Below are 24,611 nucleotides of genomic sequence, written 5' to 3' on the forward strand. Positions count from 1 at the left end.
AGATCAGCTGCCTTCTGCACGTCCCCTACTGGGGGTTGAGCCTGCAACCTGGGTATGTGCCCTTGACCTGAATCAAACTCAAGACCCTTCAGTCCTCAGGCTGATGCGCTATCCACTGAGCAAAACCATCAGGGCCAGTTTCCCCCTCTTAAGTGTAGTTTTACTTCTGAGCTAACAAATCATTCATTGTTTTTATCATCCCATTCACCTTATTCCAAAACTTAAAACATACAAGAAAACAGGATGCTTTAGAAGAATCCTGAAGATTCAAGTCCCTTTATCTTCAATCCATATAGGTAGGTTACTCCAAAGCTATAACTTTTTAAAATTTTTAAATCCTTCATCTTGAATTTAGTATTGGGTTAAATATTCTCTCTCTCCAAAGCCATTCTCCCACTCCACAAAATGATACAAATGAAAACATCCATAGCAGATGCCATCTAGAAGGATACTATTGTATTCTGAGATATTTGTCCTGCACTAGAGGAGAATGCAAATCTACAGTTTCAAAAAGTATTCTAAACTAAGTAATTTTTACATTTTAGATTTTCTTTTTGTCTACCTCTCCACCTTTGATTCTAGAAGGTGGCTTTTTCTTTAACAACAAAAGGCTAATACCTCTTCCTTTCACTGCATTATCCTATATAATAAAAGGCTAATATGCAAATTGACCGAACGGCGGAATGACCGGTTGCTATGACATGCACTGACCATCAGGGGGCAGACATTCAATCCAGGAGCTGCCCCCTGGTTGTCAGTGTGCTCCCACAGGGGGAGTGCCGCTCAGCCAGAAGCTGGGCTACGGCTGGTGAACGTAGAGCGAATGTAACGGTGGTGGCAGGAACCTCTTCCGCCTCCTCGGCAGCACTAAGGATGTCCGACTGCCTAAGCTGTTGGTCGGACATCCCCCAAGGGCTCCTGGACTGCAAGAGGGCGCAGGCCAGGCTGAGGGATCCCCCCGAGTGCATGAATTTCATGCCACTGGGCCTCTAGTTTAAACATAAAAGCTGTTTGATTGCACAGAGGAAAAATGCATTCCCTACGAGGATATAATATCCATGCAAAGAAATGAATAGACCATAAAAAATGCATAATCACCTATATTTGTCCCTCTTCCTGTAGAGGGTGAGAGTGAGATCAGAAGAGCATGGAAAGGAGACAAAAAAATGAGTTGTATTCTTAGAAAATAAACTAATATAACAAGCATTTTCCTGATCTCCAGGTTGGAGAAGAAACAACCCTACAATAGTAATGAATTCATTGGTTTCTAGCTGACCCCCCACAGCACAATAATTGGAATCTCAGCTCATGCAGAGCTTCCTTTCTCCTTTAAGGCAGGATAGCAGTAGTTATGTGGGTAGGAGATGGAGAGGACACTCAGGAGTCTCAGTGGCTGCTACAGCCACTAGTATTCCAACTTGCCCTAGTCACTGCCTATATTCTTTCTTATCTAGAGCCAAAGTGAAATTCCTGAAGTTAGGGCTAGTATCTTCCTCCTCTATGATCTTTTCCAATCACACCGTCATCCTGCTCTGGGGCCTCCAACCACCATGTGCACAGAAGAAGGAGCAAGTAGCTGCTTCTATCCTTTATATGGTTCCCTAGAGGCTGAGTGGGAACAGAGACCTTGAGGGCTCTCCTCTCTTCTGGAAAAGCCCCAGAAGATCTAAAGCAGCCAACCCTCTTCCAGAGAAAGTCATCCCTTTGCCTCCAGCCAAACTTCCTTCCACTCATTCACAGATTTCTGCTCTTCTCCCCATGTACTGCATATGAATGATTTCCATGAATATCCATAAAACTAATTTATTGAAAAATTAGTTTTTTTCATTCTCCTAGGGTAGATTCTTTTTTTTTAAATTTCAGCTTTACTGAGGTATAATTGACAAAAGTGTAAAATATTTAAAGTGCAGCATTGTGATGATGTGATATACATATACATTGTAAAAAGATCCTCCCCATCTGGTTAATTAACATATCCATCACTTCACATATTTATTCTTTTTTTTTCTTCTGGTGACAACATTTAAGATTCGCTCTTTTAACAATTTTACAACACACTAGAGGCCTGGTGCACAAATTCGTGCACCAGTGGGTCCCTTGGCCTGGCCAGATCAGGCTGAAACTGGCTCTCCAACATCCCCTGAGTGGGTCCCAGATTGCTAGAGGGCACAGGCCAGGCCGAGGGACCCCACCAGTGCATGATTGGGGCTGGGGAGGGACAGTGGGAGGGCTCGCTCAGTCCTGATGGGCTGGACCCCAGCAGCAAGCTAACCTACTGGTCAGAGCGTCTGCCCCCTGGTGGTCAGTGCATGTCATAGAGTGGTTGAGCAGCCTTAGCATATCATTAGCATATTACGCTTTGATTGTTTGAATGGACAAGTGGACACTTAGCATATTAGGCTTTTATTATATAGGACTAGAAGCCCGGTGCACAAAACTCATGCACTGGGGGGAGGGTGTCCTCAGCCCAGCCTGCACCCTTTCCAATCTGGGACATCCCTCTCACAATCTGACACCGCTGGCCCCTAACCACTCGCCTGCCTGCCTGCCTGATTGCCCCAAACTACTTCTGCCTACCAGCCTGATCACCCCCTAACCACTCCCCAGACAGCCTGATTGACGCCTAACTGCTCCCCTGCTGGCCCGATCGCCCCCAACTGCCCTCCCCTGCTGGCCTGGTTGCCCCTAACTGCCCACCCCTGCAGGCCTGGTCCCCCCCAACTGCCCTCCCTCCCCTGCAGGCCCAGTCGCCCCCAACTGCCCTCTCCTGCTGGCCTGGTTGCTCCTAACTAACCTTCCTTGCAGGTCAGGTCGCCCCCAAGTGCCCACCCCTGCAGGCCTGGTCCCCCCCCCAACTTCCCTCCCTCCCCTTCAGGCCCAGTTGCCCCCAAGTGCCCTCCCCTGCAGGCCCAGTCGCCCCAACTGCCCTCCCCTGCTGGCCTGGTTGCTCCTAACTAACCTTCCTTGCAGGCCTGGTTGCCCCCAAGTGCCCTCCCCTGCAGGCCTGGTCACCCCTAATTGCCCTCCCCTGCTGGCCTGATCGCCCACAACTGCCCTCCCCTGCTGGCCATCTTGTGGCAGCCATCTTTTGACCACATGGGGGCAGCCATCTTGTGACCACATGGGGGTGGCCATCTTGTGCGAGGGCATGATGGTCAATTTGCATATTACCTCCTTATTATATAGGATAGTTTATCAACTATAGTTACCATGTTTTACATCAGAACATCAGACATTATTTTTTTATTGCTGAAAGTTTGTTCTTCGAGTAGAATCTGCATTTTATGCCTAACCCCCATAGTCCTGGGGCCGATGATTTATACATGACTGTCAATCAATGCTTGGTGAATGAGTGAATGCATACATAAATGAATGAGTGAATATAGCTAACCAAATTTCATATTTCTGTTATCCCAAGATTAAAGAGAAAGTTCTTCAGAGATTGACTTTATCTTCTACTCTCCTTTACATCAGGTTAACTTCTATTTCAAATAGTTGTCCAGATGCCATACCACTTCCTTTGAAGAAAATTCAAAGTGTGGATTTCAATTTGTTTGCTCTACAAATAATTTCTTTTTCAAGTTTAAGTCTTCAAATTGGAAAGGAGCTCTTCAATCTCCTTTGATGTGAGGGTGCGAATGGGGAGACAAGAAAAGAGAAAAAAGTGTGGGAAATACTCCTTGAAGAAACAAAATGGAGGAGGATCTAATACCTTTAAAAAACCAGCCAAGTATAAATAACTACTTTTGCCTCCTGAAGAGAAAAAGCAAAACAAATCTGACTTAAATGAATGAAAGCTCTGGCAATAAAAAGCAATCCAGGTAATCTGCAAATACATATACCCAAGTAATTATTTCTAAGGAGGAAACCATTAAAATTAGAATCACATTTCACTACATGTGTTCAACTTCATAAAGATATTCTTCATGTGGATTTTCACTCGCTGGTCTCTCTAAGACAAAAGCAGTCAAAACAATAAGTCCATCCAAATCCAGAGGACTGCAGCGCAGACTGAACAAAATAAATCTTGTAGAATACTATACAAGGAGCTGGTACATATTCTGTCAATGATGATGCTGCCTGCTGATAATGAACTCACTAATGATTGTCAGCTGAGATATGATGTCAGTGCTGCCCCTGCTTATCACACACTAGACAAAGAATATAACCTTTCTACCCTGTCTGTCATCTGCAAATGTTGACAATAAATGAGTGTTCATGTGAATTCATCAGTTAATGTTTTCAAGAACTAGAGAAATGAGCACCACTTCAGCTATTCGTGAGTCACAATAATGACTTCATGCCATTCCAGACTTCTCATCAATGCTGAATGAAGTGCAATCAGGTAAATCAATATAATAATCAAATGAGATTCTAAAATAGTGATCACCTTCATTGTGTCATGAAGGTAAAGAAGACAGTTAAGGAGCTGTGGTGATATATAATTGAGAGGCACAGCTTACTTGAAGAGAGAGCTTCCATTAATGAAACGTCAACAAAATTTATAGAGTGCCTATTATGCAGTAAACATTCTGAAGTTGACAGAAACAAGATTTCTCATTGAGGTTTGTAGAACCTAGGTTAGCCATGGCTAGCAAAGGCAGTTATTCTTATGGAAGATATATTTAACGTTTAAAAAAGTAAATTTAAGTCATTCTGTAACTTTAGCCTGATTCCATGGGTAAGTTGCAATAATTCGGCAACTTTGCTGGGGGTCAGATGAGATAAATAAAATTAATAACATCTCATGAAATGTAGGTAAGATGATCTAGCTGATTCTCCAGCCAAGTAATTACACTATTTGGCTTAAGATTATCAACAGCTAGGATGTATTAGGTCTATGTATATGGGGGAATAAAGGTACAGTGGCAGCGCCAATGCTAAGCAGTTGTCACAGGGAAAAAGATACTACTCACCAGAAAAAGAAAAAGAATCCTCCCCCCGCCCCCAGCAAAAACAATCATATTCTCTTTTGAGGGAGGCTTACTCAAGCTCCCAGGATACAAAATTTTTCTATTTTTTTATAGATATGCTTTGAGGGGAGCTTATTATGCATATAAATATACCATACTATTGTATATACATTCATTCTAAGTCACTTATTTGCCTTCCCAGGTATTTTGCTGAGTGAGGTCAAATAGATGAAATAATAGGCACTATCCCAGTTGCGTTTAAAAGCCAAAAAGCTTTCACTCAATCACCAAAGACTGTATAAAATCATATACCTACGTACATTGGAATCACTAAAGATTTCTGATTCTTCACATTCACAGCAAAGTAATGCTGCTGATTCACTGTCTTCCAACTGAGAACTCTGTAATACAAATAAGATTGTTTCAGAGATCCAGACGAATGGGGCAACAAGCATGATGGGAAAAGCCAGCAGAAATCACTGATTCAGTGTTAGCTCATAGGTGAGAAGCTGCAATTCTGATTAGCAATCACTATTTTGGAAAGAAAAAGCCAACAGGTGATTGTTTAGGTGATTGAAAAGTTAATTATGTTTGATTAGCTGAAGCATTTCTGTGGTTTCCAATTTATAGGCAATGGGATGTTCTGTAAAAATGGTGCTACTAACTCTTCATAGTATGTACTCTGGACTCTTCTCAGAATGGGTAGGATTGTGCTCATTTATCTTCATATTCAAAGGTACATGTTTGATATGACTGTTTAGACACAGGCTTTAAAATATAGCACATGATTGGGGGGTGATCTAACCACTAGTTTCATTAGCCCTCTGCTAGCAAGTGTTTATAAGACAAGCCAAAAGACATGCCCTATTCAAGTCTCTCTGACAGATTCCAAAAACACAATTTAAAACCTTCCTTCCACTCTCCAATCTCTTTTTCAAAATCTATCTGGAAGAGTGATAAGGAAAACAGGACAATAGAGTGAAACAATTAGCTGGTAACACAAGAGTATTTTCCCATTATGACTAACAATACCGGGAGGGAGATGAGAGAGAGAGAGAGAGATATCCAAGTGTGACCCAATAAGTTCTATTCAAATGCTTGCTGTTTAGGAAACAGCTGCTAGAAACCCAGCTATCCCTACATGGAGATGTATATGCTGATGCCATCAAAATTTCTCACTACTACATGATCTAGTAATCCCACTTCTGGGTATAAATCCAAAAGCATTGAAATCAGGATCTCAAAGAGATACCTGCCCTCCCATATTCATTGCAGCATTTTTCACAAGTGCCAAGAGATGGAAACAACCCAAATGCCTATTGACAGACAAATGAATAAAGAAAATGTGGTATCTGCATACAATGAAATATTATTCAGCCTAAAAAAAAAAAGAAAAAAGAAAAAGAAGGAAATCCTGCCATATATGAGAACATGGATGATCCTGGAGGAAATTATACTAAGTAAAATTATTAACCCAGCCGCAGGACAAATACTGCATGATTCTATTCTTTAAGGTATTCAAAATAATTAAACTCATAGTAGCAGAATAGATGGTAGTTGCAGGGGTTGAGGGAGAGGAGGAAATGGGGGTTGTTGTTTAATGGATATAAAGTATCAGTTATGCAAAATGAATAAGATCTGCTGTACAGCTTAGTCCCTACTGTTTACAATACTCTATTGTACATGAAAAATTTTTGTTAAGAAGATAGATCTCGTGTTAAATATTCTTACCACAAACAAACAAAAAACCCCCAAAGGGCACAAGGAAACTTTTGGAGGTAATAAATATGTTGTTACCTTGATTATAGTGATGGCTTCACAGGTGTATGCATATGTCCAAATTCATCAAATTAAATACATTAACCATGTGCATTTGTGTGTGTGTATCATTTATATCTCAATAAGCTGTTAAACAAAAACTCACTACCAGTGGCTAAAACTGAATCATCTATAACTACTCTATGGCTATGCTAGTTGACTCCTTTGATTTTTCAAAGCTGAGGCTGTTTTAACCTGCAGAACACCTGTAGATGTTAAGAGTTTGAGAGTGCAAATAAACTTAAATGAAAGAAAGTAAAGGTCAGAATTACTATTTCTGGGAACTGCCTTCTATTGGTTTATTTCCTTCTTACTTTTTTTCCGACTGTGATCTTTTGCCTATCTTTGTTTTTTCTTCTTACAACCACGTCTCATCTTTCGTTATCCCTAGCCTCTTCCTCTTTCAGAAAAAAAACAAGCATTTAAAATCACTTTCTAAATCCTGCAAATGCATAGTCTCTTTATTCCTTACTCCTTTGCACTTTGGAGGGGGAAAAATTTACACTCATTTGTCTTTTTATTTTTAGTCAGTCTAAAAAATACTTTAAGACTTCTAAAAGTCACATTATAAAAGCTAAAGGCTCAATACATAACAAATAAAATATTCGAAGGAATTATAAGGTAGAAACCAAAGCTGCTTTCAATTCTCCCAAATTCTTATATTACAAAAGATGATAACAGATAATATTAAGCAGATCAAAAGTGAAATGTCACTGCCACAGCATATACAAACTGAAAAGAGAGAAAAATACAAGGTAATTAATCCAAATTACTCTAGTTAAGACTTTAAAGTTTTCATTCTTATAAATATTTCATGTTTACACTAGCTTTTTGAAAATGATCTTTCAAGAAAGAGGTCCTATAATGACACTTGCATTCTTACAGTTATTTTAAGACTTTACTGTATACTTATTAATTGAAATTCAATTAAAAGGTCTTTCCTATGCTTTCTGAGGTCCTGGGTAATTCCAATTCCTGAATTGTTCCTGGGTTCTGCAGAATAAACTGTTTTGTTTATGACTATGAAGAGCTTATTCCAAGAATTAATATTTAGGAATTATATTAATATAATTTTGCATATTATTAAGTCAGCATATTCTTGAGAAAAACGATAAGATTATTTAAATAGATGCGAAAAGGTATTTGATATGTCAAAATTTACGACAAAAGATTTTACCTAGACAAGAATCAGGAAGACCTGTGGGAGGAGCTCTCCAACCCTATGTCCTCAGGAAAACCCTATAAAAAGAACTCTGTTTACAACAGAGCTCTATGGCTGTAACAGCCCCTCTCCTTAACTTCCTTTTCCCCCTTGTAAAGGGTTTTTCCCCACTTCTTATGGAGTGTGTGCACAGGACTTGCCATGTCTGCATCTACAGGAATGCAATCCTTTCTTTTACCCCTGAAAAAATCCCTTTTGGTGAAGGAGCACCTACTTGACTTGTCTTATGGTCAACAGATAAAAATTAACAGTCATTTTTGGTTTCAAACATTTTTAGTAAGCGAAGAATATGTACAGTACTTCTCAGGTTGGTGGACCCTTACCTCAACATGGTCTTGTCTGAATTTCATATTGTGGAAACTCCTCCAATGTTTGTTCTAGCATGCTGATGGAGATCACACCCAGTTTGTAGTACAGATATCAATTTCCTTTTCTTTCTCTCCCTTCTTCCCTACCCTCCCTCCTTCTATTTTATCATGTCCCTTCAGCCACTGCAGTAGAAATTTTGAAGAGAATTAAGTTAAACTCATATTCTTGCATTGGAAGTACCAAGTCCAAATCTTAACTAAACTAAATTGAGTTCATTTACTGGCCCTGCCACTTACTAGCCATGGGATTTTGAACCTATTACCTAATCTCTCTGAGCTCAATTTCCTCATCTATGAAAATGGGCACAACAATAACATCTATCCAATAGACTTGTTGGGAAGACTGTATGAATGATAATGTAAGAAAAGCCCTTAGTTCCCATGACTTTTTGTAGCTGCTAATAAAAAAAAAAGTAAAGCACTTAGCATGATGTTGCTACTACTACTGTTGTTTCTAACAACAATAATAAATATTATTATAGTAATAATAATCTCCTTCCTACATGTAAAAGAATTACACACTTGGATTAAATTCTCTTTCAAAGAAACATTTGCCATCTAGGAAAATTTTGCTTCTATAAAATTATAAGTTTTTCACTTCCAAATAAAGACAAATTTGTATTCCCTACATAACCCTGGAGTATTGAGCTCACAGGGACTCATTCATTAGCATTTATTGTACCCCCACTATGTACTAAGCACTTTTCTAAGTGCTGAATTAGTTACAGTAAAACACCAAACCAAAGGAAAAGATAACTAAAAAGATTTCAAAAATAGTGTTTTGTTTTTGCTTTTTATGGATATCCAAAACCCACAAATATAAGGATATGGCTCTGTGGCCAAGTATGCCCCTTTGGCCAAGTATTGTTTGGAGAAAAATATAGGCTAAGGTTGTTGGTAAGGAAAACACATCCATGTATAACAAGAAGTTCCAAGAACAGCTTCTAAACAAGAATTACAGTGATAAAACACTGCAATCTTTATATGGAATATATGGTGCAAGGACTCATGTACTATAAGGAAGGATGTTTTGAAAAGTGTTAAAATCTAACAACTTGCAAGCGGAAGTCTTAAGAAATAATCCCACAAGAGTCAAAACCTGTTGTTACTGTTAAGTCTCTTTAATTATATTGTTTGAGGTTATGTGCTTTTAAGAAACAGAAAACACTGAGGGTAGCATTTCTTTTGTCTTTCCTTTTTCCTCCATCTTTTCTGTCTACAACCTTTTTTGGGAAGTTCTAATCAAGTGAGTACATTGTAGTTGTTCTGAAAGAAACAAGAGATTTTGAAAATGTACTGACAGACCCCAAACAATAAATGCATGTGTACCCTAAAGCCTGAACACCGCTTTGGGACCAAGATCTTTTAACCCTTTAAAGGCAAAGACAAGAAGTAGGTCTTATTTATTCTGACACTTAAGTGTAACTGGATTGACAAAGCAATTTCATAGCCTAAGGATGACCTACCTGAGAAAACTCTCTCTGCAGTCCCTAACTCCAAATGACACATTATTTCTTTTTAAAATTATTACATCCCCATAACTTACATTTTTTATAACTCACATTTGTACCTTTTGACTCCTTTCACCCATTTTGCCTATCCCTGAACTCTGACAACCATTAATCTGTCTCTGTGTCTATGAGCTTGGTAAGAAACATTATTTCAATATGTAATATATGCACATGGTAAATAAGATTCAGAAGGTGTCAAAAGTATTTAATTTTTCGAGGAGAACCAAGATGGTGGCATAGGTTAATGCCGGAGATTGCTGCCTTGAACAACCAAATCAAAACACACCTAAAAGACGGAACGGACAGCACCCAGAACCACAGGAAGGCTGGCTGAGTGGAAATTCTACAACTAGGAGGAAAGAGAATATCATACCCAGACTCAGAGGAGGCGCATTGCTGAAGTGAAATACTCAGGTACGGAGTGCGCGCGGAGCGGGCTGGCGGCGGAGGGCGCAGTTGGTGCTTTCAATAGGGAGGGAGTCTCAGATTCTGAGCTCCAGATCCGGGCGAGTCTCTAGGGACCCAGACTCAAATGGGAGAAGTGGGACTGTCTGGCTTCAGTCGGAACTCGAAGGCAGCTTTCTCTCCAAGGTTTGCAGCGGTTGCTGGGGCTCTGTGAGGCAGAGACCCTAGGGACGGAACTGAGAGCCACCATAACTGCTCTCTCCAGCCCACCCTGTTGATCCCAAGCCCGAGCGACCCACCCGCCCCGCCCAAGCCCTGCGCAGAGCCATTTGCCAGATAGCCTCAGGCAAAGGCTAGATTAGCACCTCCCTAGAGGACAGAAGTTTTCCCACTGCAGACACAGCTGATTATCACAGCCAGCTGGCCTGGAGGTCAAATCCCCCTAGTATTAACTACAACAATCAAGGCTTAACTACAGGAGGACTGCACACAAAGACCACTAGGGGGTGCACCAAGAAAGCATTAAAAAATGCGGAGACAAAGAAACAACAAAACTGTCAATGGAGGATATTCAGTTCAGAACCACACTTTTAAGGTCTCTCAAGAACTGTCTAGAAGCTGCTGATAAACTTAATGAGATCCTCAATAAAACTAATGAGACCCTCGATGTTATGATAAAGAACCAACTAGAAATTAAACATACACGGACTGAAATAACGAATATTATACAGACTCCCAACAGCAGACCAGAGGACCGCAAGAATCAAGACAAAGATTTGAAATGCGAAGAAGCTAAAAACACCCAACCGGAAAAGCAAAATGAAAAAAGAATCCGAAAATACGAAGATAGTGCAAGGAGCCTCTGGGACAGCTTCAAGCGTACCAACATCAGAATTATAGGGGTGCCAGAAGATGAGAGAGAGCAAGATATTGAAAACCTATTTGAAGAAATAATGACAGAAAACTTCCCCTACCTGGTGAAAGAAATAGACTTACAAGTCCAGGAAGCGCGGAGAACCCCAAACAAAAGGAATCCAAAGAGGACCACACCAAGACACATCATAATTAAAATGCCAAGAGCAAAAGACAAAGAGAGACTCTTAAGAGCAGCAAGAGAAAGAAACTCAGTTACCTACAAGGGAGTACCCATACGACTGTCAGCTGATTTCTCAACAGAAACTTTGCAGGCCAGAAGGGAATGGCAAGAAATATTCAAAGTGATGAATACCAAGAACCTACAACCAAGATTACTTTATCCAGCAAAGCTATCATTCAGAACTGAAGGTCAGATAAAGAGCTTCACAGATAAGGATAAGCTAAAGGAGTTCATCACCACCAAACCAGTATTATATGAAATGCTGAAAGGTATCCTTTAAGAAGAGGAAGAAGAAGAAAAAGGTAAAGATACAAATTATGAACAACAAACATGCATCTATCAACAAGTGAATCTAAGAATCAAGTGAATAAATAATCTGGTGATCATAATAGAATCAGGGACATAGAAAGGGAATGGACTGACTATTCTTGGGGGGAAAAGGGTGTGGGAGATGCGGGAAGAGACTGGACAAAAATCGTGCACCTATGGATGAGGACAGTGGGTGGGGAGTGAGGGCGGAGGGTGGGGCGGGAACTGGGAGGAGGGGAGTTATGGGGGGAAAAAAGAGGAACAAATGTAATAATCTGAACAATAAAGATTTAATTAAGAAAAAAAAAAGTATTTAATTTTTCTTCTCATCCCTGTCCCCTACTTCCTAGTTCTCTACAACCCCATTCCCAAAAGTAATCACTATGCCAGTTTCTTGAATATCTTTTCTGAGATATTCTGAGTACATAAAGCATTGCATATGTATATATCCTTTCTCTAAAATATATAACGGAAGCACTTCACATTATACCTATTTTTCTATCATTGCCTTTTACAATATCTTTGTTTCACTATTTAAAATTTTTTAAACTGTGGTAAAATAACATAACATAAATGTACCATCTTAATAATTTTCAAGTATAGTGTTTATTAGTGTTATATTCACATTGTTGTTCAACCAATCTCCAGAACTTTTTTCATTTTGCAAAACTAGAAATATAAAACCCGTTAAAAAAAAAAACCTTGTTTCCCTCTCCCACAGTCCTGGGCAACCATTATTCTACTTTATGTTTCTATGAGTTTGATTACTCTAGGTACCTCATAAATGGAATCACATAGTATTTGTATTTTTGTGACTGGCTTTTTTCACTTTGCATGTCCTCAAGGTTCATCCTTGTTGTAGTATGTGTCAAAATTTCTTTCCCTTTTAAGATTGAATAGAATTGCATTGTATGTATATATTATATTTTATTCATCCATTTACCTGTCAATGGGCATTCATTTCACTATTTTTGATTACTGCATAATATTCTGTTTTATAGATGTTCCACAATTCAGTTAATCAGTCCTTCATTAAGTTATTTGTAATTGTATTTGTTTTATAATTTGCTGTATAACTAATTCCCACAAACTTGATGGCTTAAACAACACAAATTATAGTTCTGAAGTCAAGAGTCCTGCTATCAAAGTGGTGGCAGACCCATGCTTCTTCTGGAAGCTTCAGGGGAGTATTATGGACTAAAATATGTTCCTCCAGCCAAAATTTTATGTTGAAGTTCTAATTCCTAGTACTACATAATGTGACTTTATCTGGAGATATGGTCTTTAAAGAAGTCATTAAGTTAAAATGAGGTTATTAGGGTGGGCCCTAATCCAATATGACTGGTGCCTTTATAAGAGGAAGAGATCAGGACACACACATGCAGAGGAAAGACAATGTAAAGACCGAGGGAGAGGACAGACATCTACAAGTCAAGGAGAAAGGCCTGAGAAAAAAATCAACCCTGGGAATACCTTGTCCTCTGACTTCTAGCCTCCAGAATATAAGAAAATAAATTTTTGTAGTTTAAGCCCCCGTCTATGGTACTTGTTATGGCAACCCTTACAAACTAATACAGGGAGAATAATTTCCTTGCCTTTTCCTTGCCTCCCTTCCTCCATCTTTAAAGTCAGCAAAAACGGATTGTCTTTCTCATATCATATCAATCCAACCTCCTCTCTGTTTCCCTCTTCCACTTTTAAAGGGACTTGTGATTACTCTGCCCCTACTGGGATAATACAGGATAATCTTCCTATTTTTAAAGTCATCTGATTAGCTACCTTAATTCCATCTGCAACTATAATCTCCCCTCTCCCTTTACATAATGTAACAATATATTCACAGGTTCATAGGGGACTAAGATAAGGTCTCTTTTGGGGGACCATCATTCTGCCTACCATAGAATCTCCTTTTCTGCAACTTTTACTTAGGAAAACGATTGTTTTTTAGAACCCAATATTCACACCAGCCAAGTAGGAAGCTCAAGATTAGTACTAAAAGCAATACTATATATATGTACTTGCACATAAAGAGGTTCCTAAAAACTTAGTAGTAGCAGCAGAATGTTTGAAATTGCTTTTTCTGGAGAGACTGATAAATTAGATTGGACCCAACTACAGTATTTCCCGCAGGCCTCTTTGTAATTAATGGCACAGATATATAAGATCATTGGCTAGTATTAAGAATATAATCTATGGCACAGAAGGACAGCAATAATTAGACTGAGTCAACTTCAAAATTTAAAGCAAAACGAATTGGTGGTTCCTTCTTCTAGGCAACCACAACTCCTTGCACATATTTTCTAACCCTTATCTCACTTTGTTGTAATTATGTCTATATATAGTGTTTCTCTCCCTCTATACTGTGAGCTTTTCAACTGTATCTCTAGGGCCTGGCACACAGAACGCATCCAACAAATGTTCAATAAGTAAGTGACTTAGCATTAGTTGTTTCAATTCTTCCATGTTGCCAATAACAATAACGCATATTGAAGGTAAGTTATTATCTTTATGTGTAGGTATGGTTAAGAGACCAACAATCTTCATTATCCTAAACACATGATGTTTTTCCTTTAATTAGTCATAGTAGCAACAGCTCCTGAAGAGCCAATTGTTACATGAGACACTGCCTTCCTTGGGCCCCAGTCAAAGTGGAGGCTATATGCCAAAAGAGCATCTTTATTTCTTAGATCTACTTAGCAAGTCGGCTTGTCAGTGGCTGAGGCAGTGTAGGTATTCATGCTACAGTACGCCTTAACTCTGATGTGCAATTATCCCATTTCATCTGCAAAAGTATTGCTGCTCTCCACTCTTTGCATGTAACACACAGCTCTTTTTATGGTATCACAGGTTTGTTTCTCTACTCATTACTCCCTTCAGAAAGAACATAATCTCTCAATCTAAATCATTTTTAAAAATTAAATTGATTGGGTTTACATTGGTTAATAACATTATATAAGTTTCAGGTATACAATTCCATAATACATCATCTGTATATTACATTATGTGCTCACCACCCAAAGTTTAGTCTTCTTCCAATACCATATATTTGACCCCCTTCGTCCTCCCCTCTACCCTCCTCCTTTCCCCTCTGGTAACCACCATACTGTTCTCTGTGTCTATGAGTTTGTTTGTTCATTTGTTGCTTTCTGTTTTATATTTCACATATGAGTGAAATAATATGATTCTTGTCCTTTTCCATCTGACTCATTTCACTTAGCATGCGTGATATTCTCAATATCTATCCATGTTGTCACAAATGGCAATATTTCATCATTTTTTATGGCTGAGTACCAAATGGCTACTATCGATAAGACAAAAAATAACAAGTGTTGGAGAGGGTGTGGAGAAAAGAAACCCCTTGTACACTGCTGGTGGAAATATAAGTTGGTGCAGCCTCTATGGAAAACATTACAATAATTCCCCCCAAAATTAAGAGTAGAGCTAACATATAACCCAGTAATTCTTCTTCTGGGTATCCACCCCTAAAAATTTGAAAAAAAAAAATATATATATATCCCTATGTTCACTACAGCATTATTCACAATAGCCAAGATATGGAAATAACCTAAGTGTCCTTCTCAATATAAATCTTATCCATCCTTGAAAGCACCAGTCAAATCCCAGAATTTCAGGAAGCTTCAAAACAATGACTTCAGTCTCACTGATTGCCCTCTCCTCTGAGCCTTCAGGGCAGGGGTTGGCAAATGGCAGCCTGTTTTTATATGGCTAGTAAGCTAGGAATGGTTTTCACTTTTAAAAAATGTTTTTATTGATTTGAGAGAGAGAGGAAGGGAGAGAGAAACATAGGTGACAGAAAGAAACATCAACTGGGTCCTTTCTGCACTCCCCCTACCAGGGATTGAGCCCGTAACCCAGGCATGTGTCCTGAACGGGAATCAACCTGCGACCTCTCAGTGCATGGGACAATGTCCACACTGGCCAGGGAGGTTTTCACATTTTTTAAGGGTTGTTAGAAGAAGAAGAAGAAAAAAAAGGCAAAGAATATGCAACAGAGCCCATTTGTGGCCTCAAAGCCTAAAATATTTACTGTCAGGCTTTAACAGAAAAAGTTTGCCAATCCCTGGCCTAGATAGTGTATACAGCCTAATGATAAATTGCTTAGCACTATCTCTAATCTTTGTATAGATTATAGTCTATCTCCCTGTAGTAGATTCTCTCTGTTGTTTACCAACAGTAATTTCTCACCTCTCTCACCTACCAGTTCTACCAATGAAGCTGAAAATGTCATATACCTGTCTTTTCAGTTTCCATGAAGGCCAATGCAGTTATATATCCTAATCCTGGTCAACAAAACTAGAGGGGAAGGATGCCAGGGGCTAGTGGGAAATATTTTCCATTTGATAAAGGAGAATTGAGAAAAACTGCTCTTTCTCTACCTTTGGATGCAGTGGTAAAAGATATGCTGTCTACAGCTGTGACAGCCATTTGGAACCTTGAAAGGAGAGGCCCAAGGACAAAAGGCAACATGCTAAGGATGACAATGCAGAAAAGATGAAAGAATCCAGAACCATTGAGGCACTGCCTTTCCTCTGGGCTTCTTATGTTAGTAATGTCACAGAAAAGATGACATTCCCCCCCCCCTTTTTTAGTTCACCCTATTTCTAATATGGTATTTTGGTACTTTCAATGGAAAGACTTCTAACTCCATAATCAGATTTTATGTACATGGAGAGCAGGGCTGCAAATGATAAGATCCAATTAATTTTTGAGTAATGACTCTGGGTAAAACTTATCACCCGTTGTATCTGAAAAGATTCCTGAGTGTACAAAAGCAACTGAGGAAGTCAGCTTTTATGAAAATAACAGATGATGGATAGTTACCATAATCAGAGCATTTAACATTTGTTACCTTATTTAATACAAAAAAAACCCTCAGTATAGTTACACACTCCAAAATTATTTATTAAATGTGACAGAGCAAGAATTTTAACTCAAGTCTCTTAGATAACAACATTCACACTCTTCCACTATACCTACCCCTCCTCTTCTAAGTTTTTAATTATAGTTAACAGAGAGAAGGTTTAGAGGGTTTCCCTGCCCCATTTTATTGAGGTATAATTGACATATTTGTATTTGTTTAAGATATACAACATAATGATTTAATATATAAATATTTTGCAGATTCAGAGGTTCTACTTTTTTTTTTTTAATATATTTTATTGATTTTTTTTACAGAGAGGAAGGGAGAGAGATAGAGAGCCAGAAGCATCGATGAGAGAGAAACATCGATCAGCTGCCTCCTGCACATCTCCCACTGGGGATGTGCCCGCAACCCAGGCACATGCCCCTGACCGGAATCGAACCTGGGACCTTTCAGTCCACAGACCGACGCTCTATCCACTGAGCCAAACCGGTTTCGGCCAGAGGTTTTACTTTTAATTCTTTGAATGTTCACTTATGATAGTATCGGGTCCTCTACAAAAGCTACATTATTTGTAATAGCAAATTCACACCCTGACACAGAGATAACTTGAATATATATATATCCACCAAACCCTGTCATCTCCTTGAAGTTTCTTTTCTCTCCCCTTCTCTTTTTCTGATATAACCATCTGTCCTTCAAGGGCATTATTTCTAAAATAGGAGAAAAATCCCTAAGCAGTGATTCTCAATTGTGGGATTCTTCAGATTCTTCAGATCACCAGCAGCATCACCTGGAAATATGTCACAAATGCAAATTCGTAGGCTCCACCTTTGTATCTACTATATCAGAAAATCTGGGGATAGGATCTAGAAATGTGCCTCTAACAAGCCCTAAGGGGATTCTGATAGATATTTAAGTTTGAGAGTCACTAGTCTAAAGTATTTGCATCTATAAATAGCACTTACTCGTAAATGATTGCTTTAGAACCAAAATGATGGAATCATATCACTTTAAAATTAGTTCTTTTTTTAAAAAAAATTTTTTTATTGATTTTTAGAGAGAAAGGAAGGGAGGGGGATAAAGAGATAGACACATTGATGAGAGAGGAAGTCATCGATTGGCTGCCTCCTGCATGGCTCCCACCGGAGATCGAGCCCACAACCCAGACATGTGCCTTGACTGGGAATCGAACTGGTAACCTCTTGGTTCCTGGGTTGATGCTCAACCACTGGGCCACACCAACCAGGCTAACACTAGTGCTTGATAGCAAAACTAACAATAGGAAATTGGTACACTGTCAGTGAGATGTAAAAGTGGTCATCCATATGCACAGGCTATTCAATACACATAAAGGGGCATTTATGTATTTAATAAATGCTTATACAGGATTCTAAAAAATAATCATCCATAGAAGAACAAATTGATAAACAAGTAATGAACAAGTTTATAAACACAGGGAAAGGCAAAGAAGCTGATGGTGGATGGTCAGCCCTCACTGGAAGCCCACAAAAAGAATAAGAATAAAATAGCAGCAACTCAGAACTTCTTGATCTGGAGTCTCAAGATACAAAAGAAATCTTTGGATTTATGTCTCTAGCTGCTAATTAAGTGGCTCAAAGTTGATATAGAATCCATAAACAACTAGTTTGTTTCAATTTAGGCAAACCAAATATTCTTATATTATTTTCCATTTTTGGCTAGGCCTCTTCTCTTAACAAATTAGCTGCTTGCCTTCCCTCCTGTTCTGTGGAGGAGTTTTTGAAAAAATCAGTTCTGTCAACTTCATGATAGCAGGTTAGCCGAACAAGAAGGTGCAGAAAGCTTAATTCCATGTATTTTGAAAGCATACCATTCTTGTTGACCCCCATTTATTTGGTAAGTCATCCTACATATTATCTTTATGGTCTTGAAAACCTTAGAACTCTAATTATTTTCCTCCTCAGACCAAGGTATGAGAGCTATATGTGGTTTAAACACAACCATCAATTATCCCAAGCCCTGCCACAAAAACACCTTTGAAAATCTTCCGTGTAGCTAGATTTGGAACCTAGGCTATGAAAGTGAATTGGGAAGAAAAAAGTGAATTGGGTTTTTCAGATGCTAATGTGTATACTATGTAATATGACCACTGTATGCTTCTGTACAGTGTGCAGAGAGATGAGGCTCTGTTAATCCTTTGGGGAATGCATGTTTGAAGAGCAAAAAGAAGGCTATTTTGAAAAACTAGGGGAATTCAGAAAACAAGAGGAATTTGAAGACAAGAAGACACTGAGCAAGAGAGAGAAAAGCCTGTCTTGGACAACTGTCTGGGGATGTGTGCCAGGAAAGAAAGACAGGTGCATAAGATTGCTGTAACTGAGATAGAATCCTGAGACGTTACCAAGTCAGGTTTCAGATGATTGTGAAAAAAACAGTTTTTACTTAGAACCAAGGATTAGTCCTATTTCCCAGCAGATAAAGAGCTTGATTCCTTCTTCAATATATTAAGAACTGAAAGATTTACCTCTAGTATGAGAGGAGAAATCTAGATTGATTAACAAGGAAGGCAAGCGATACTTAAAATTAAAGACTAACAGCATTCTGACCACAAGATCTCACACTGCAGAAAGGTCATTTTTGTATTTTAAATGATTAACTGGACTATGGTGAAAGAAGCTGCCCAGAAGGAACTAAAAGGTTGTAAACCTCAGGTATAATCTTTCAAAGAAATTCACTCCCTATTCTCCAAAGAAATAGTTACGTCAATCATGAAAACTACCTGAGGGGAACAGCACTTGAATATCTCTCTAGAGCTCCCCTTCCTTGATCCAACTCTCAGCATGTGCTAAAATATCACATTCAGTTTTGGGTGTGATAAAGGTAGGGCCTTCCCCTCAGGATCCTTGAATTCATAAAAGTGTTGAAAGGTGAGAGAAGCCCACTTACAAAATTGGCCCTACTCTGCCTTTGTCTCCCTCCTCACATACATTTCAGGGACGGATACCATAGTGAGGCAGCCGAACTCCTTGGGGGAAACCCTCGTGCAGACAGGAGACAAAGTGATCACATAAAATTCAGTTTCCACTAAAGCATTCTAAGAAGGGTCCCTATCAAATATTAGTCATGGGCCTGTGGAGTCCTTCCCACTCCTCTCAAGGGGAAGAAACACACAGACTTGTCAGCTCCTCTCATCTAGGAACATAGAAGTTAACCTAGAAAAGTGGGACTTTATGGAGGGCTAATAGCAGTCAAAGCTGACTCTAAGTTGAGCAATGTCAGGAAATGAGCAAAAGGATGAGAGTGAAAGTGTCTCAAGAGATTCCAGACATAAAATAGCAATGCCCCAGAGCCAGAGAACAGAGGAGCAAGAGTCTAAAGAGTAGAACTGATCAAAGAAAGGGGGCGTTTCTCTAAGTTTAGTATCCATTTTAGGAAAAGGATTTTGGAGATGGATTCAGAAATTGCTTCAAGGGTCAGAGATTCCAAGAAGATGGTCAATACCAAGGGGCTGTTATCTCTTAAACCACAATTGGAAAGTATCATAAAAACCATTGTGGTGAGAGACTCCCAAAAGCTAAGAAGTCGTGTAGTGGTTCCAGTGACAAAGAAATGCCTCCTACAACCAAGAAAATGTTGGTTGCCCCAAATCCAAGCCAATCATGCCTTAAAGAGGAACTTGCTGGGAGTCAAATTTGAGGTCAGGCTCCAGGGCCAGCCACAAGTGTGCCTCCTTGCAATGCTCCTTGACTCAGGTTGGCTTCTAAGGTCTCAGAGTCACATCTCCAGAGTTTTTCCACTAGAGCCATGGCAGCTTCCCAGGGACTGTGTGTCCTATGGAGGCGGGAAACACCTTGGGTTCCTAAGCTTCAGGCCAAAGGAAAGAGCCAGAACAAGGATTTAACCCCAACTGACAAGAGCAAAGATACTAGACCAGAGATCCAAAAGAGGAGAGCGACAAGGAGGGATGCAGGATCAGGGAACTCAGAAGGGAAGATCACCCTGGCCAGGCCAAGGGCTTCGCAGAGACACTTGTGAACAATACCCTCTGATTACTGTCACAGAAAGGAGTTCCTCTGAATAGCAACTTATAGAAAAGAACGAGTAGCCTTTGACAGTGGCTGTTTCTTAAGAACAGAGACTTAGTGCAGGAAGGTCCCTTGCAGAAATCAAAGTCCAGATCAGCCTCTGCACAGAGCTAGGCCCAGTAAAACCAGAGCTCTTTTCATGAGCAGCAGGGATACATACTAAGCATAAAAGTTATGATAGTTATTGTCCTGATTCTAGAGAAAAACCTGGAGTTGATGCATGGACTTCTTGCATGGTACATTACTCAGCACAAGGAAGAACTCCAGGACCAGGCAGCACCCCTAAGTAAAGCGAAGTGACAAGTGCAATGTAGTATAGACATCAGTCAGGTTCTGAGAGCCATAATTGTCTGAGCCTGATCAGGATTGCCAGAAACCAGGATATTCCAGCAGAAAATCCCCTTCTAGGAAGATAATTTCTCTAAAAGAAAATGTTCATTCCATGAACAGAAAAATCTTAGTTCTGATGTTAACATATCCTCTAAAAGGAAGGATCTCTGTTTTTCATAACCAAGGAAGTTATTTCCAAACATATTAGTATCTTCTAAATGGGGAAACAACAACAAACCAGAGAAGCCTTTGACGTGGGAGTTATCCTAAGCCCATTTTGCTATTTTCACTATCTCTACTATCTAGATGGAGAACAAATACTGGTATGAGAACAATATTGGTATCCTTGGTTGGTAACTAAACCACGTGAATCTTAGAAAATAATTGTTTAAAATACTATTATTTACTCTCAACCTTTGCCACAATAAAATAATTCTATTAGAAAGAAAACCAGCCCATCAGGCAATGCAGTGGAACCCTATACCCTCCAGAAACTTTAAATCTGGACCATATTTTCTCTAAATCCTCAGCTCAATGTTATTAGGTTATGTGGATTTGTCAAAGGAAGATGGCTAGAAAGATTAAAAGTGAAAAATCACCCTACTAGAGTAGTTACACTCTCATTGGAAATGAAATATCAAAAACCTTCACTACCGCCGAAACCGGTTTGGCTTAGTGGATAGAGCGTCGGCCTACGGACTGAAGGGTCCCGGGTTCGATTCCGGTCAAGGGCATGTACCTGGGTTGCGGGCACATCCCCAGTGGGAGATGTGCAGGAGGCGGCTGATCGATGTTTCTCTCTCATCGATGTTTCTAACTTTCTATCTCTCTCCCTTCCTCTCTGTGAAAAATCAATAATATATATATTTTTTTAAAAAAAAAAAACTAAAAAAAAAAAAAACCTTCACTACCAAACCCCAAATTTTTAGGTCCAATTGGGGTAAAAATTAGACTACAGTGTCACAGAATAAAACTTTCTCTGATTAAAAGTCTCTAATTTCAAATTTGTGAAGCAATGTCCTTTCTTCTCTAATCCTCAAATAACTGCAAACTGAGATGAGTGGATAAATCCCTCTTGTGGTTTGAAGCTCTGAGCTGTCTGCTTAAAGCATAAGAAACAGTTTCATATTTTGACAAAAAGGTCACTTGTGGTTAGGATTTATAAAACTCCCTTCTCCAAGGACTGTTCATAATTTACATCTAGCTGAGTAACATCCCCAGTTTCCTCAATTCCAAACAATCAAATGAATATACCTTTTAATCTTCATAACAGTTTTTCAGGTTTTTGTGTATTTTAACACTCATGCTTGAGAGACAAATTTTTTAAAATAGTTATTTCCTACTTACTCCTAAGTCTATAATGAGCCTGGTAATTTTGAGAACAAGAAAAGAAGCATTGTCATTTCCAGCACGGCAGAATCTTACAAAGGAAGTTATCACTTCCTTTGAAATTTTGAAAGTTGTGGTATGTTTGGGGGGAACATGTAGTTAGACTCTTCATTCTGCTTGACCAGTGGGCAGATGGGAATCTCAAGAGGCAGACAACGTATTCATGCTCTCCCAGCAAACCTTATTTATTTATTTATTTACTTATTTATTTAATGTATGTTTATTGATTTCAGAGAGGAAGGGAGAGGGAGAGAGAGAGATAGAAACATCAATGATGAGAGAGAATCATCGATTGGCTGCCTTCTGCATGCCCCACACTGGGGATCGAGCCCATAATGTGGGCATGTGCCCTGACCGTAAATTGAACCGTGATCTCCTGGTTGACAGGTCAATGCTCAACCACTGAGCCATGCCAACTGGGCTCAGCAAACCAATTTTTAAAAGTCCCCCGAAAATTCAGTAATCAACCAGCTTCTACTAATTTTTTTTTTTTCAGACTTCATGCTGAGAACCATTAATGGCTTGTGAAATCAAGTTAGTGGCTTGCAGCAACATTTTTTTTGTTTGTTTTTTAACCAAATAGAATAGGAAATATCAGAGTACACTGCATGAAGGAAAAGGAAGAATTATTTCATGAAACTTCTGTTTTTGACATGTATGAGTATGCATACTCAAGCATATCAGGTCATAATGTAAAATATACATCTTATTGTGGATCTCAGTAACAAGAATTTGGAAGCTACTCCTCTAGACTACAAGTTTCATGAGGAAAGAGATCAAGTATACTTAACTCACTCATTACTGTATATACCCAGCAACTGAACCTAGCAATTATAACAGCCACTCAATATTTGTTAGCTGATTATCCACTATGCATTCTTATATTATTAATACTATGCTCCATAAATCAAAATTTTGATTGAATCCAAATAATTACAAAATATATTTTTATGAGAATACTAAAAAGTACTCAGTAAGTTTAACAATTCCTCCCTTGCTTGCCCTCTGATGTGTTAAACAAATCGTAGATCCTAGCAGGAAATGACAGAAGGCAAAGCCTTGGGAACTGAAAAACTAAATGATCACCCCCAGGATATCTGATATGATCTTACTATGTACATAATCTGATCTAATATGCACAAACTTATACAGTAGGAAAAACACAGAATTGGGGATAAGAAAACATAGTAACAACTAATGGCTAAATGACCTTGGCAAATTGCTTTAACTGCTCTGAGCCTATTTCCTCAATTGGGAAGACCAGTTGTGACAACATATAAATGATTACCAAACCAAATACAATAGGTGTAATTCTAGCATAAAACATAGGAGAAAGTCTTTGTGGCACTGGGTTAGGCAAAGGGTTCTTAATGACACAAAAAACACAAACCATAAAAGAAAAAATTTATAAAATGGATTTCAACAAAATTAAAAATGTTTGCACTTTGAGCCCTGGCTGGTGGTGCTCAGTGGGTTGGGGCATTGTCCCATGCATCAAAAGTTTGCAGGTTCAGTCAGGGCACATGCCAGGGTTGTGGGCCCAAAGTAGGGATGTGCTGGTGGCTGCTGATAGATGTTTCGCTCTCACATCAATGTTTCTCTCTCTGCCTCTCTCTTCCTCTCTCTTTGAAAAAAAAAAAAAAAAGAATAATCTTAAAATAAAAAGAAACAACTTTTGCTCTTTGAAAGGCACACTTAAGAAAACAAAAAGTAAGCTACAGTCTAGGAGAAATATTTGCAAAATATGCCTGACAAAGTACTTGTATACAGAATATATAAAGAATTCTTACAATTAAATAAGATAAGCATCTTAATAAAAAATAGACAAAATATTTCAACAGACCCTTCACCAAGAAAAGACAGAGCAAATAAGCACATGAAAGGATGCTAGCAAGGTACCATTTATTGATGGGAAGATTTAAAAAATGGATAAAGTACAGATCATAATATGACATTAAAGGAGGAAAAGAATACTTTCTGGATTTTTGCCCAGATTGTAAATTGCTAATATAGTGAACTCTTTAAGGGAAAGGACAATAACTTCATATAAGAGGAACCTAATGAATGTTTAAACCTAGTTCATTGTGAATGAGTTTAAAATCATGATGCTATTTAACTAATTTTTTTACAACTGCAGAGCAGTATTTAGGATGATAGCAAGTTGAATAAATGAACTTCCTTAGAATTACATAAATGATTTGAACTATCTATGGCAGCAGTTTTCAACTGGTATACCGCAAGAATTTTTAAAACATATAATACTTAACTATTTAGTAAGGGGCATTGACCTCTTTTCCTTTA

At 38.9% G+C, this 24,611-nt stretch overlaps 1 protein-coding gene across 14 annotated transcripts in view; it reads right to left on the reverse strand.

Annotated features, from left to right (window-relative positions):
* SSH2 (slingshot protein phosphatase 2) overlaps positions 1-24,611 on the reverse strand; it is a 225,269-nt gene that overhangs the window by 158,970 nt on the left and 41,688 nt on the right. For 5 of the 14 annotated variants that reach the window (XM_036340849.1, XM_036340835.1, XM_036340843.1 and 2 more), the window contains one exon: positions 5,234-5,314. The exons of 6 other annotated variants lie outside the window; for them this stretch is intronic. Coding sequence is in view for 5 of the 8 variants with exons in the window: in XM_036340835.1 (XP_036196728.1) it covers positions 5,234-5,314 (81 nt within the window). In the remaining 3 variants the exon portion in view is untranslated. Of the gene's footprint in view, positions 1-5,225; positions 5,315-8,276; positions 8,300-24,611 lie in introns of those variants that run through there. 3 more of the 14 variants (XM_036340839.1, XM_036340840.1, XM_036340834.1) reach the window with 2 other exon arrangements.

Source organism: Myotis myotis, unplaced genomic scaffold, assembly GCF_014108235.1.
Source record: "Myotis myotis isolate mMyoMyo1 unplaced genomic scaffold, mMyoMyo1.p scaffold_m19_p_17, whole genome shotgun sequence".
NCBI lineage: Eukaryota > Metazoa > Chordata > Mammalia > Chiroptera > Vespertilionidae > Myotis > Myotis myotis.